The sequence below is a fragment of the Phyllobates terribilis genome, unplaced genomic scaffold (assembly GCF_046119375.1).
Source record: "Phyllobates terribilis strain yellow unplaced genomic scaffold, ASM4611937v1 Scaffold_3__8_contigs__length_932513732, whole genome shotgun sequence".
Taxonomy (NCBI): Eukaryota; Metazoa; Chordata; class Amphibia; order Anura; family Dendrobatidae; genus Phyllobates; species Phyllobates terribilis.
Genome location: NW_027362763.1, coordinates 242,353,001 through 242,366,525, shown reverse-complemented (window position 1 = coordinate 242,366,525; position 13,525 = coordinate 242,353,001). Strand labels below are relative to the sequence as shown.

The 13,525-nt window shown below is 42.4% G+C and overlaps 1 protein-coding gene across 6 annotated transcripts in view; it reads left to right on the top strand.

The window, feature by feature from the left end:
• Positions 1–13,525, top strand: part of DOCK10 (dedicator of cytokinesis 10) — a 401,433-nt gene that overhangs the window by 298,905 nt on the left and 89,003 nt on the right. For all 6 annotated transcript variants that reach the window (XM_073674692.1, XM_073674690.1, XM_073674693.1 and 3 more), the window contains exons 30-34: positions 3,245–3,341; positions 3,607–3,651; positions 4,127–4,302; positions 5,504–5,620; positions 10,881–10,992. In XM_073674692.1, coding sequence (XP_073530793.1) covers positions 3,245–3,341; positions 3,607–3,651; positions 4,127–4,302; positions 5,504–5,620; positions 10,881–10,992 — 547 coding nt within the window. The remainder of the gene's footprint in view (positions 1–3,244; positions 3,342–3,606; positions 3,652–4,126; positions 4,303–5,503; positions 5,621–10,880; positions 10,993–13,525) is intronic.

Genomic DNA, 13,525 nt, shown 5'->3' with positions numbered 1-13,525 from the left:
CATTGGCTGTGTTCTTTGACAAACTCAAGTCGGATCTTCCGATTCTTTGCAGAGATGAAAGGCTTCTTGTCTGGAACTCGTGCATTCAACCCTACTGCTCTTAGCCGTCACACCACAGTTTGGCGACTCACCTTGACCCCATATTCTTCCTTCATTTTGTGCGAAATTGTACAACACTTTTAAGGACATCAGATACTGACTTTTTCTTAATAATGTCATCAACTCTGGAGGAAGTTTTTCGTGGTCGTCCACTTCTAGGTTTGTCAGCTGTTCCATAACCTTCTTTTTCTTTCTATACGTGACACTTGACTCTGAGAACAGTTGAATTCCATAGCTACCTCTTTTTGGCTTTTGCCTGACTTCACTCTCAGAATAATAAGCTTCCTGACATATGGTGATAATTTTGGCTTTGTCTTTGCCATGTTTTAACCTAAAAACACACATTAACCCATTTAAAGCCCAAGACATATTAATACACGTCTGTGCCCTGGGCTTTAAGAGCCTGACCCGTGTTAATACGTCATTGCGATCGCGCGTGCACACAGGCTGTACGAGCGCGATCGCCGCCGGGTGTCAGCTGATTGTCACAGCTGACACCCGGTGCTATGTGCTGGGAGCGGTCCCGCACCGCTCCCGCCACATTGCGGTGGCTAAGGGGAGGTGATCGCAATACTCACCTCATCTTCCGGCCTCCAGCGCTGTCTACCGCGGCTTCCCGGATGTTGCCATGACGACCCGATGTCGTCATGACAACATCCAGGTCACCAGACAGCAGGAAGATTTTTTGGTCATGCGCAGTGCATGACCAAACTATCTTCTCCCTGTGCAGCGCTGACAGCCTGCATAGCACAGGTATGGTGCTCCATTCCTGTGCTATGCAGGTGATCAGAGTAAAAAATGTGAAAGTCCCATAGTGGGACAAAGTATAAAAGTAAAAAACCTGTCAGAAAGTGAAAAAAAAAATTGTAAAAATATTTTAAAAAAAAATAATCAAAAATAAAAATATAATGTACCGATCAATAAGTATCATTATGAAATAAAAAAAAACAATAAAAGTACACATTTGTCACGTGCCTGAAAATGGCACCAATAAAAACGTCAACTCATACCGCAAAAAACAAGCCTTCACATGACTGTCGGCGAAAATATGGAAAAATTATAGCTCTCAAAATATGGCGAAAGATGCGTCTTTTAGTGTGTGACAGCTGTCAATCATAAAAACCCGATATGATTCTGGTATAGCTGTAATCGCACCGACCCGAAGAATAAAGTCGTGTAATCACTTATACCACACGAGGAACGGCGTAAAAAATAAACTTTCGGGTTAGGGTTGTGCTAGGGTTAGGGTTGGGCCAGGGTTAGGGTTGTGCTAGGGTTAGGGTTGGGCTACGGTTAGGGTTGGGGTTGGGGCTAGGGTTGGTCTAGGGTTGGGGTTGGGGTTGGGGCTAGGGTTGGTCTAGGGTTGGGGTTAGAGTTGGTCTAGGGTTGGGGTTAGGGTTGGGGTTAGGGTTGGAATTTTTTTCAAAAGTAAAAAAAAAAAAAAGATGACGATATGGCATCTAGTGTTGAGCGCAAGTGCTCGCTAATTAAGTTTGCATCGGGTGCTCGAGTATGCATTGAGTATCGTGGGTGCTCGAGTGACATGCTCGAGTCTCCGCCCCATATGCTTTGCGGCCCAAAAAAACTCGCGGGGATTGCCTGCCATGCACGAGCGATCCCCGCATGTTTTTTTTTGGGTGTCTAATAACCGTGAAACATGCGGGCGGGGACTCAAGCATGTCACTCGAGCACCCTTGATACATGGTGAATACCTGAGTACCTGATGCAAACTCAAGTAGCGAGCACTTGCGCTCAAGACTAATGACAACTTATTCAATATGATGACCTAATGTTATCAAATTCTGTGTCGTACCTCTGGGTTCAAAATGTTCACTATACCCCTTGATAAAATCCTTGAGGGGTGTAGTTTCCAAAATGAGGTCACTTGTGGGGGGTTTCCACTATTTAGGCACATCAGGGGCTCTCCAAACGCGACATGGCGTCCGCTCTCGATTCCAGCCAATTTTGTGTTCAAAAAGTCACACAGTGCTCCTTCCCTTCTGAACTCTGCCGTGCGTCCAAACACTGTATTTTCCCCACATATGGGGTATTGGCGTGCTCAGGAGAAATTGCACAAAAGTTTTTGGGGTCCATTTTCTCCTCTTACCCTTGTGAAAATAAAAAAATTGGGGCTAATTTTTGTGGAGGGGTCTAGTTTCCCTTGTGGGGGGTTTCCACTGTTTAGGCACATCAGGGGCTCCCCAAATGCAACATGGCATCCTTAATACAAATTCTAACAGTCTAAACCTGACAGGGCACACCTGTGAAATGAAAACCATTTCCAGTGACTACCTCTTGAAGCTCATCAAGAGAATGCCAAGAGTGTGCAAAGCAGTCATCAAAGCAAAAGGTGGCTACTCTGAAGAACCTAGAATATAAGACATATTTTCAGTTGTTTCACACTTTTTTGTTAAATATATAATTCCACATGTGTTAATTCATAGTTTTGATGCCTTCAGTGTGAATGTACAATTTTCGTAGTCATGAAAAATCTTTAAATGAGAAGGTGTGTCCAAACTTTTGGTCTGTACTGTATCTCTCTGATTTAAGGGCATAAAAATTCAAATTTTGAAAATTGCAAAATTTTCAAACTTTTCGACAAATTTCCGTTTTTTTCACAAATAAACGCAAGTGATATCGAAGAAATTTAACCACAATCATGAAGTACAATATGTCACGAAAAAAACTATCTCAGAATCAGTCGGATCCGTTTAAGCGTTCCAGAGTAATTACCTCATAAAGTGACAGTGGTCAGAATTGTAAAAATTGGCCTGGTCATTAACGTGCAAACCACCTTGGGTTGTAAAGGGGTTAAAAAAAAAAAGTTTTAGGCAAAATTTGACTACCCATGACAAAGTATGCAAAACATTTGGCCCAGCAAATGTTGAAAACTAACACTGAAAGGGATAAAGCAATGTCAAACAAAATTTTCGTCCTTATAACTGACATCCATTTACTTCTGATTTACTAAAATCACCAGGAAAATAGAATCACAGCAACCAGACAGAAGTAACCACACTTTTTTAAAAAATACTAAACTTTTGGTCACCATTGTATACTTGTCATTTCATTACTTTTGAGCACTCTATTGCTATTGGTAACATTAGGGCAATTTCTGTGGCTGACAGGTGTCATTACATTTCAGATCTTGTACCAGTACAAGTTTGAGTTTCTCCAGGAGGTCTGCAGTCATGAACATTTCATTCCGCTCTGTTTACCAATACGATCCACAAACATTCCAGGTAATAATCCCAATCTGTGTGTCTGTGTGTTACACGCCAGATCAGAAAAATGATTCCCTGATGCCATCGGCAGACATGCATTCAATGTGGCTAGAGATTATAGATCTGTTAATATGTACCCACTGCTACTTAGTGCCAGTGCTGCAATAAATAAGCAGTTGATATGGTGACTCAGGACTAAAATAGCTGCATTTTCTAATCAAGTTACTTGTTTTATACATATATTTTTAAACATGTATTTTCTTCTTTCCCGCTCAACATCAAGATTCAGTTACACCCACAGACTCTACAAAAGCATACCATGCATTAGGTACGTACTCCTTTACAAAGCTAAGATAAAAACAAAATGAGCAAATGCCCTGCAGTAAATAAATAAATAGCAATAATGCATGAAAATAACATAGGATGCTTAGTTAACATTGTTTTAATAAAAACAAACGTAAAAGCCATCCCACCACGTCCAGGTGACCCTACTCGGGACAGTCCTAACCTCCTAGTATTAAAACCTTACGATATGTCAAATGATGTAAATGTGAATAAGGGCCGATCAGTGGTCAGTGTGAGCATGCTCCTACATTTTGCATGCACACCAACTTATATTTCAGTTCATTTCTTTCATTTTTTGCTTCAGATATTTGTATAGCTGCAAGTACATTGGAAAATTGTATAATGTTCATTATACAAAAATAACATTTATTTACTGAAACTGTGAACCCTTACCTAATTTATAAGAAGGATGATGAAAGGAATGGTTACACTTGTATTATCTCCATTTTTCGGTGAAGACATGCCAGAGTACACGTTAACAGATGACTTCTGTCGGAAACACTTCCTGATCGGCATACTACTAAGGGAGGTTGGTCTTGCATTGCAAGAAGACCAGGATATTCGGCACCTTGCCCTGACAGCACTGAAGAACATCATGGCTAAGCACTCCTTTGATGACAGATATACTAATAAGGTAGCTAAAGCCTCATTGATTCTGCCTAGAAAGTAAATGAGTATTTACTCTGCACTGATACCTATTTATGACGTGCTGTATTCAAATGAATGGAGCAGCTCAGCAGTACCCAAGGGCGACCACTGAACAGTGTAAGCCACTCCTCCGTTACACTGTTTGCATCCGGCTGCCATCCTATAGAAAGGTCATCACTGTGGGTGTAAGGAAAACCCCTTTGGTTCTGAAAATAGTTTGAAGATATTGTATTTGTATACACAGTTACTGCTGAACGGGGTTGCCATAAAAATAATGCATACTCGCCTACCTATCACCCATTGCTCTTCTCATAGCATTGTCTAGGTTCCCCGACGGTCTCCATGCTTCCTCTTCCATCAGGAGCGTACCTGTGACCACTGTAGCAAATCACAATCAACAAAGTAGACCAGTGGCTAGCTCGACAAGAAGGCATTATTTTTTATTTTTAGACAATGCTGTTTTTGGGGAGGTTTAGCAAATTTTTTAAAAAAAGCTGGACAACCCCTTTAAAAACATCATTGAAGAGAAAAAAATCCCAGTGTCCTCTCAGTATTAAGCCATTTAAAAAAATCTCTACTATCTGTACTTGAGATATTTTGAGAACAGAGCCAAATATTTTTGGGCCAAATGAGATGGGCACATTTTCTTATAAAAAAAAAATCACGATTTACTCACCGCTGCTTCTGGTATCTGCTGCTGCGTTGTCCACTTGTCAATCAGTGAGCTCAATGACTGAGTGGAGCATAGCCGCTGAGCTCAGTGAGTGCCTGCCGCGCTGTTGACTTGCCATCGTCGGAGCAGCTAATATTAGATACCGGGAGCAGTGGTGGAGACTCGACTGTGGACCTGGGGAGGGAGAGCAAAGTGCATTTTAGTTTTTTTATAACAAACTATGCCAGGGGATCGGGATTTTCTAAACAGGGACAACGCCTTTAATTAAATCAGTCATTATTATGGCCTTCAGTTAGACCAAGAAGGATTGCTAGCAATAAAACAACATTTTTAGCCATGAAATGATTTTTGAGAGATTTTCAATACATTTTGGTTGAGAATCTCCTTACTGCAGCCATCGTCCTGTAGTTGTCAGCTCCCTGTACATTTAGCTTAGAAATTCTTTTCTAATTTTAAAACTAGGATTATAGCAGAAGTAACATTAATTTTGTACGGTTCTTTTATATATTTTTAGGAGAAGCAAGCTCAGATCGCAATTTTATATTTACCTCTTTATGGCCTTCTCCTGGATAACATGTCTCGCATATTCATGAAGGACTTCTTTCCATTCTCTATTAATACATCCAACCAGGTAAGTTAAGAAAGTTGCGTTGCCAGAGGATGTGCAGTGTGAGAAAGATTCAATGGATCTGGTGTCCTGCAAGTATTGTAAAAGGGACTAGTTCCCTGGATACTTGTAGAGCAGCAATATTGGGGTAAAGTTTTCTCACCACTATATTTTGTATTTATTATATTTGGGTATACATTATTTTAATATTTATACTATTTAATCTTATAATGGCAGTAAATATATGGCTAATGTTTGCAGGGAGGGAATCATATGTCCCTAATGATGAGTATACAGATGAAACAGCAGCAGCTCACAGCTACTGTTTTCTGAGGTAACACATTTCCCTGCTTGAATTAACACATTTCTGGAGACCTACGTTGCCACATTTTCCTATATGATGCTAAACATTTTCCTGTCTGAGGTAACACATGTTCTTGCTTGAGGTAACACATTTTCCTGCCTGAGGTAACAAATTTCATTGTCTGAGATCTCATTTCCCTGCCTCCAGTAACACAGGAGTGAGTGTTTCTGCTGTGTCTCCAGCCCCCTGAGCTCTTCATAAATCAAGTCAGTGATGTAGTAGCTACATCAGCTTCTGAGCTTATATATCATTGACTTGATTTATGATTAGCTCACAGAACTCGTGACATGACAGAAACACTCACTCCTGTGATAAAACAGGCAGGGAAATGTGTCACCTAAGGAAGCAGCAGCTGCAATCTCATGCTGTTTTCTGTATACTCACTTATCATAAATGACTTATGCATTTCCCCTGGCCAGGACCTGTGGTATGTGCTGTCCATAAACTGAATCAGTGCTATATGGTCAGACACAGCCATTACACAGTACATAGCAAGGGCACATTTATAAGATTATCTCAGCACAGGAACATTTTTTAACACATCCAGTTATGGAATTATTATTCTTTTAATATCTATTAATTAAAATGAACTTTGTTTTTGGGAAAACCCCTTTTAAAGTTATATTAAATAGCATGTAAGAGGAGGAAAGCGAGAAATATGAGAAGTTCTTTTTTCTTATACTGCTAATAGATGCTAAACAGATACTTGTAAGGTTACACAGAGAGTTGCTAAGAAACAGATGTTAAAAGGGATTTATCACCTATCATGTCAGTAATGTTTCAGGAGGTTCCCAAATCTGGAGATAGGAGATAAGCTAATGGTCATTTTTCCTGCAGTTCCTGTAATTAATTCCCGCAAATTACTAAGTGAGTATGAAACATTAGCTTAAGATATACCGGTAACACTGGGTGTCATGATATTGTAACTACATGATTAAACTGTCAGACAAATGTGGCCTCCTCTTTCACAAAGGACAATGCCCATAACAGACCTGTAGTCCAAGGTTTAAACTTCACATAGTAATAAGACGTTCACTTGCAGCTTAAAATCTATCATGGAAATCATTTCCCTTATGTATTATAGATGGAGTTCTTTTTTAATTGAGTTGCATTCCTTTTCCACAGCCATTTCCAAATTTCCAATAGCTCAGCATTGTCTCTATACTAATGTAGCCCACTTCAAGGCCAAGGAAATGATGAGACTGTGGAATTTGTATTGTATTCTCTCTGTTCTTCTATTCTATAGATATATTTGTAATATATACAATGTGTGTGTGTGTGTGTAAATATATACTGTACAGACCAAAAGTTTGGACACACCTCATTTAAAGATTTTTCTGTATTTTCATGACTATGAAAATTGTACATTCACACTGAAGGCATCAAAACTATGAATTAACACATGTGGAATTATATACTTAACAAAAAAGTGTGAAACAACTGAAAATATGTCTTATATTCTAGGTTCTTCAAAGTAGCCACCTTTTGCTTTGATGACTGCTTTGCACACTCTTGGCATTCTCTTGATGAGCTTCAAGAGGTAGTCACCGGAAATGGTCTTCCAACAATCTTGAAGGAGTTCCCAGAGATGCTTAGCACTTGTTGGCCCTTTTGCCTTCACTCTGCGGTCCAGCTCACCCCAAACCATCTCGATTGGGTTCAGGTCAGGTGACTGTGGAGGCCAGGTCATCTGGCGTAGCACCCTATCACTCTCCTTCTTGGTCAAATAGCCCATACACAGCCTGGAGGTGTGTTTGGGGTCATTGTCCTGTTGAAAAATAAATGATGGTCCAACTAAACGCAAACCGGATGGAATAGCATGAATAGCATGCCGCTGCAAGATGCTGTGGTAGCCATGCTAGTTCAGTATGCCTTCAGTTTTGAATAAATCCCCAACAGTGTCTCCAGCAAAGCACCCCCACACCATCATACCTCCTCCTCCATGCTTCACGGTGGGAACCAGGCATGTAGAGTCCATCCGTTCACCTTTTCTGCGTCACACAAAGACACAGTGGTTGGAACCAAAGATCTCAAATTTGGACTCCTCAGACCAAAGCACAGATTTCCCCTGGTCTAATGTCCATTCCTTGTGTTCTTTAGCCCAAACAAGTCTCTTCTGCTTGTTGCCTGTCCTTAGCAGTAGTTTCCTAGCAGTTATTTTACCATGAAGGCCTGCTGCACAAAGTCTCCTCTTAACAGTTGTTGTAGAGATGTGTCTGCTGCTAGAACTGTGTGGCATTGACCTGGTCTCTAATCTGAGCTGCTGTTAACCTGCGATTTCTGAGGCTGGTGACTTGGATAAACTTATCCTCAGAAGCAGAGGTGACTCTTGGTCTTCCTTTCCTGGGGCGGTCCTCATGTGAGCCAGTTTCTTTGTAGCGCTTGATGGTTTTTGCAACTGCACTTGGGGACACTTTCAAAGTTTGCCCAATTTTTCGGACTGACTGACCTTCATTTCTTAAAGTAATGATGGCCACTCGTTTTTCTTTACTTAGCTGCTTTTTTCTTGCCATAATACGAATTCTGACAGTCTATTCAGTAGGACTATCAGCTGTGTATCCACCTGACTTCTGCACAACACAACTGATGGTCCCAACCCCATTTATAAGGCAAGAAATCCCACTTATTAAACCTGACAGGGCACACCTGTGAAGTGAAAACCATTTCCGGTGACTACCTCTTGAAGCTCATCAAGAGAATGCCAAGAGTGTGCAAAGCAGTCATCAAAGCAAAAGGTGGCTACTTTGAAGAACCTAGAATATAAGACATATTTTCAGTTGTTTCACACTTTTTTGTTAAGTATATAATTCCACATGTGTTAATTCATAGTTTTGATGCCTTCAGTGTGAATGTACAATTTTCATAGTCATGAAAATACAGAAAAACTCTTTAAATGAGAAGATGTGTCCAAACTTTTGGTCTGTACTGTGTGTGTGTGTGTATATATACATATATGTGTGTGTATATATGTGTACATATATTATATATATATAATGTGTGTGTGTGTGTATGTATGTGTATATATATGTATATATATATATATATATATATATACAGTACAGACCAAAAGTTTGGACACACCTTCTCATTTAAAGATTTTTTCGGTATTTTCATGACTTTGAAAATTGTACATTCACACTGAAGGCATCAAAACTATGAATTAACACATGTGGAATTATATACTTAACAAAAAAGTGTGAAACAACTGAAAATATGTCTTATATTCTAGGTGCTTCAAAGTAGCCACCTTTGGCTTTGATGACTGCTTTGCACACTCTTGGCATTCTCTTGATGAGCTTCAAGAGGTAGTCACCGGAAATGGTTTTCACTTCACAGGTGTGCCCTGTCAGGTTTAATAAGTGGAATTTCTTGCCTTATAAATGGGGTTGGGACCATCGGTTGTGTTGTGCAGAAGTCTGGTGGATACACAGCTGATAGTCCTACTGAATAGACTGTTAGAATTTGTATTATGGCAAGAAAAAAGCTGCTAAGTAAAGAAAAACGAGTGGCCATCATTACTTTAAGAAATGAAGGTCAGTCAGTCCGAAAAATTGGGCAAACTTTGAAAGTGTCCCCAAGTGCAGTTGCAAAAACCATCAATCGCTACAAAGAAACTGGCTCACATGAGGACCGCCCCAGGAAAGGAAGACCAAGAGTCACCTGTGCTTCTGAGGATAAGTTTATCCGAGTCACCAGCCTCAGAAATCGCAGGTTAACAGCAGCTCAGATTAGAGACCAGGTCAATGCCACATTGAGTTCTAGCTGCAGACACATCTCTACAACTGTTAAGAGGAGACTTTGTACAGCAGGCCTTCATGGTAAAATAGCTGCTAGGAAACCACTGCTAAGGACAGGCAACAAGCAGAAGAGACTTGTGTGGGCTAAAGAGCACAAGGAATGGACATTAGACCAGTGGAAATCTGTGCTTTGGTCTGATGAGTCCAAATTTGAGAGCTTTGGTTCCAACCACCGTGTCTTTGCGCGACGCAGAAAAGGTGAACGGATGGACTCTACATGCCTGGTTCCCACCATGAAGCATGGAGGAGGAGGTGTGATGGTGCTTTCCTGGTGACACTGTTGGAGATTTATTCAAAATTGAAGGCATACTGAACCAGCACGGCTACCACAGCATCTTGCAGCGGCATGCTATTCCATCCGGTTTGCGGTTAGTTGGACCATCATTTATTTTTCAACAGGACAATGACCCCAAACACACCTCCAGGCTGTGTGAGGGCTAATTGACCAAGAAGGAGAGTGATGGGGTGCTACACCAGATGACCTGGCCTCCACAGTCACCAGACCTGAACCCAATCGAGATGGTTTGGGGTGAGCTGGACCCCAGAGTGAAGGCAAAAGGGCCAACAAGTGCTAAGCATCTCTGGGAACTCCTTCAAGATTGTTGGAAGACCATTTCCGGTGGCTACCTCTTGAAGCTCATCAAGAGAATGCAAAGCAGTCATCAAAGCAGTCATCAAAGCAAAAGGTGGCTACTTTGAAGAACCTAGAATATAAGACATATTTTCAGTTGTTTCACACTTTTTTGTTAAGTATATAATTCCACATGTGTTAATTCATAGTTTTGATGCCTTCAGTGTGAATGTACAATTTTCATAGTCACGAAAATACAGAAAAATCTTTAAATGAGAAGGTGTGTCCAAACTTTTGGTCTGTACTGTATATATATATATATATATATATATATAATATATATATATATATATATATATCTATCTCACGCAAACAATGTACATAATGACTACAGAAGTCTGAGTTTCAGTCTTCCCTAACAGTGCTATTAGGAGAGTAATAGGCAGGTTGCTATTTGACTGCTGATTTTCCAATTGCTGGGATCTGGAATAAATGAAACTGTGTTAAATTCTCATGAACATTAGGGTGTTTGTGCTTCTGTTTTCTACCCAGGGCTCTAGAGATGACCTGAGCACAGCAACTGCCTCACATAGCCAATCTGCCATAAAACACGCAGCCTCTGCAGATACCTCATTTTCTAAAGATGTCTTAAATTCCATAGCAGGTAATGTCAAGTAAGCTAAGGATTTTATTCCATTGTTTTACAGCAAAGTATTGACTCCAGAAAAGGTCGATAGTGAGTCAGTGTTTTTGTTACTTAGAAAACTATAACTTGTACAAAATGTAAAACTTTGTTTTGTATTGATACTAAATTCATAATTTTTTTTTAAAATCAAATATTTTTTATTGTTAAAACTTTTTTTGTAACACAACAGTAAAACAAATAAAACAACGCAACCAAAGAAGGCACCCAGTCCCTATTCTATCCCTCCCCCCACAACACATCGCCCTTTCAAACAAAACATTTTGAGTTAAATGTTCCACAGTTCTGTCCACAGCAAATTAACAATCTTACAGTATGAATAGTCACAATTGTATTAAGGGGTATCTAACTCTTTCTTTGGAGCAGTTATATACATGTCTAAAGCAGCCCAATGTAGGATTTTGCACCTGTCAAGTAATCTATACATCAATCATAGCAGACCAAGTCGAAATCTATGCAGTTCTCTGGATGCTAGGCCGGAGCAGTCAATCCATGGAGCCCATATTTTTTCAAATTTGGAGATGGCCTTCCTTTTCAGATATATACTTTTTTCCAGATTTAATAACCAATTAATCTTATTTATAAATTCTGTCACCGTGGGCGCCTGCTGTGATAACCAATGTTGGGCTATTAGTTTCCTGGCCATGTATAACATGCATGCCACCGCTATTTTGCCATGTTCGTCAGTGCTCAGATCTTCTATATATCCCAGTATACATACTAATGGTGAGGGATCTGAATCGACTGAGTATGTTCTATCAATGATCGTTATTACATCCCGCCAGAAGTTTTCCAGAGCAGGGCAGGTCCACATCATATGAAGCATGTTAGCCGGGGATGTTTTACATCTAGCACATAGGGAGTCTGGTCGAAGCCCTATATCGTGGAGAAATTGGGGTGTTCTATATCAGAGGTCCCCAACCGCCGGTCCGCGGACCAGGACCGGGCCGTTGGGGTTTTTCAGCCGGTCCGCGGGGAGAGGGGGCCCCTCCAGCCTCCAGCAGGGCCGCCATCAGGGCATGACTGCCCTGACTCCAGTATGGGGCCCGGCCGGTATGAGCCCCCTCGGAGCCCCCCTCTTGTGCGTCTCTCTCCTCATGGGGCCCCCGGCCGCATGCTAAGCGCCGGGTCCGGGACATCTTAGCGCTGCGCTGCTGCGGCAGCACCTTCATGATTCCCCTGACTTCCGGTCATGTGACGGCGCCGTCACATGGCCGGAAGTCAGGAGAACCTGGTGTCAGCGATTTGGACGAGCGCCAGGATTCTGCAGGGATCGCATGGGGGTAAGTATAACAAGTTTTATTTTTTTTTAAATACAATTAACTAGGAGTGGGGGGAATGGGAGATGCACATGGGGGGAGGGGAGAGATGAGAGATGCACATGGGGGAGGGGAGAGATGAGAGATCCACATGGGGGGGAGGGGAGAGATGAGAGATGCACATGGGGGAGGGGAGAGATGAGAGATCCACATGGGGGGGAGGGGAGAGATGATAGATGCACATGGGGGAGGGGAGAGATGAGAGATCCACATGGGGGGAGGGGAGAGATGAGAGATGCACATGGGGGGAGGGGAGAGATGAGAGATGCACATGGGGGGAGGGAAGAGATGAGAGATGCACATGGGAGGGAGGGGAGAGATGAGAGATGCACGGGGGGGTGAGAGATGCACGGGGGGGTGAGAGATGCACGGGGGGTGGATGAGAGATGCACGGGGGGGTGAGAGATGCACGGGGGGGATGAGAGATGCACGGGGGGTGGATGAGAGATGCACGGGGGGGTGAGAGATGCACGGGGGGGATGAGAGATGCACGGAGGGGATGAGAGATGCACGGGGGGTGGATGAGAGATGCACGGAGGGGGATGAGAGATGCACGGAGGGGGATGAGAGATGCACGGGGGTGAGCAGCACATGGGGGGGTGAGAGATGCACATGGGGGGGTTATGTTTACATAACTTTTTTGCCTTATGAAGGGCGGGGGGGGCCCCCAAAAATTTCTTGCACAGGGGCTCACTACAGTCTGTGTCCGCCCCTGGGATGAAGTAAATGCAGCTGAACAGCAGCTGTCAGGACAGCTGCCCTGTCCTGCTGCAGGGCGTGATGGGGCCTCAGTGATGCGGCTCCTGGCACAGCACATTATGTGGGGCTCCTGGCATAGCTCCTGGCGGGGACCTGGTCTACACTATATGATAAGTATGCACTAAACTCCAAATCCCTCCATTACCCCGCCCCCATATGACCAAAGCCCCGCCCACCCCACCCCCTCCTTGCTGGGCCATGGAAAAATGATCTTGCTTCAAGCCGGTCCCTGGTGCAAAAAAGGTTGGGGACCACTGTTCTATATGACTGGTGCAGCACCTGTAAGTGGGAGAATCTATGGGATTCACTCAGAGATAACTGGGGAACTCTTTCTAGTATTTCAGACCACAGCCCCTCTTCAATAGGGCCTATCAAGCCCTCTCATTTTTCTTTTGATCTTATGGGGTGTTTTGCTA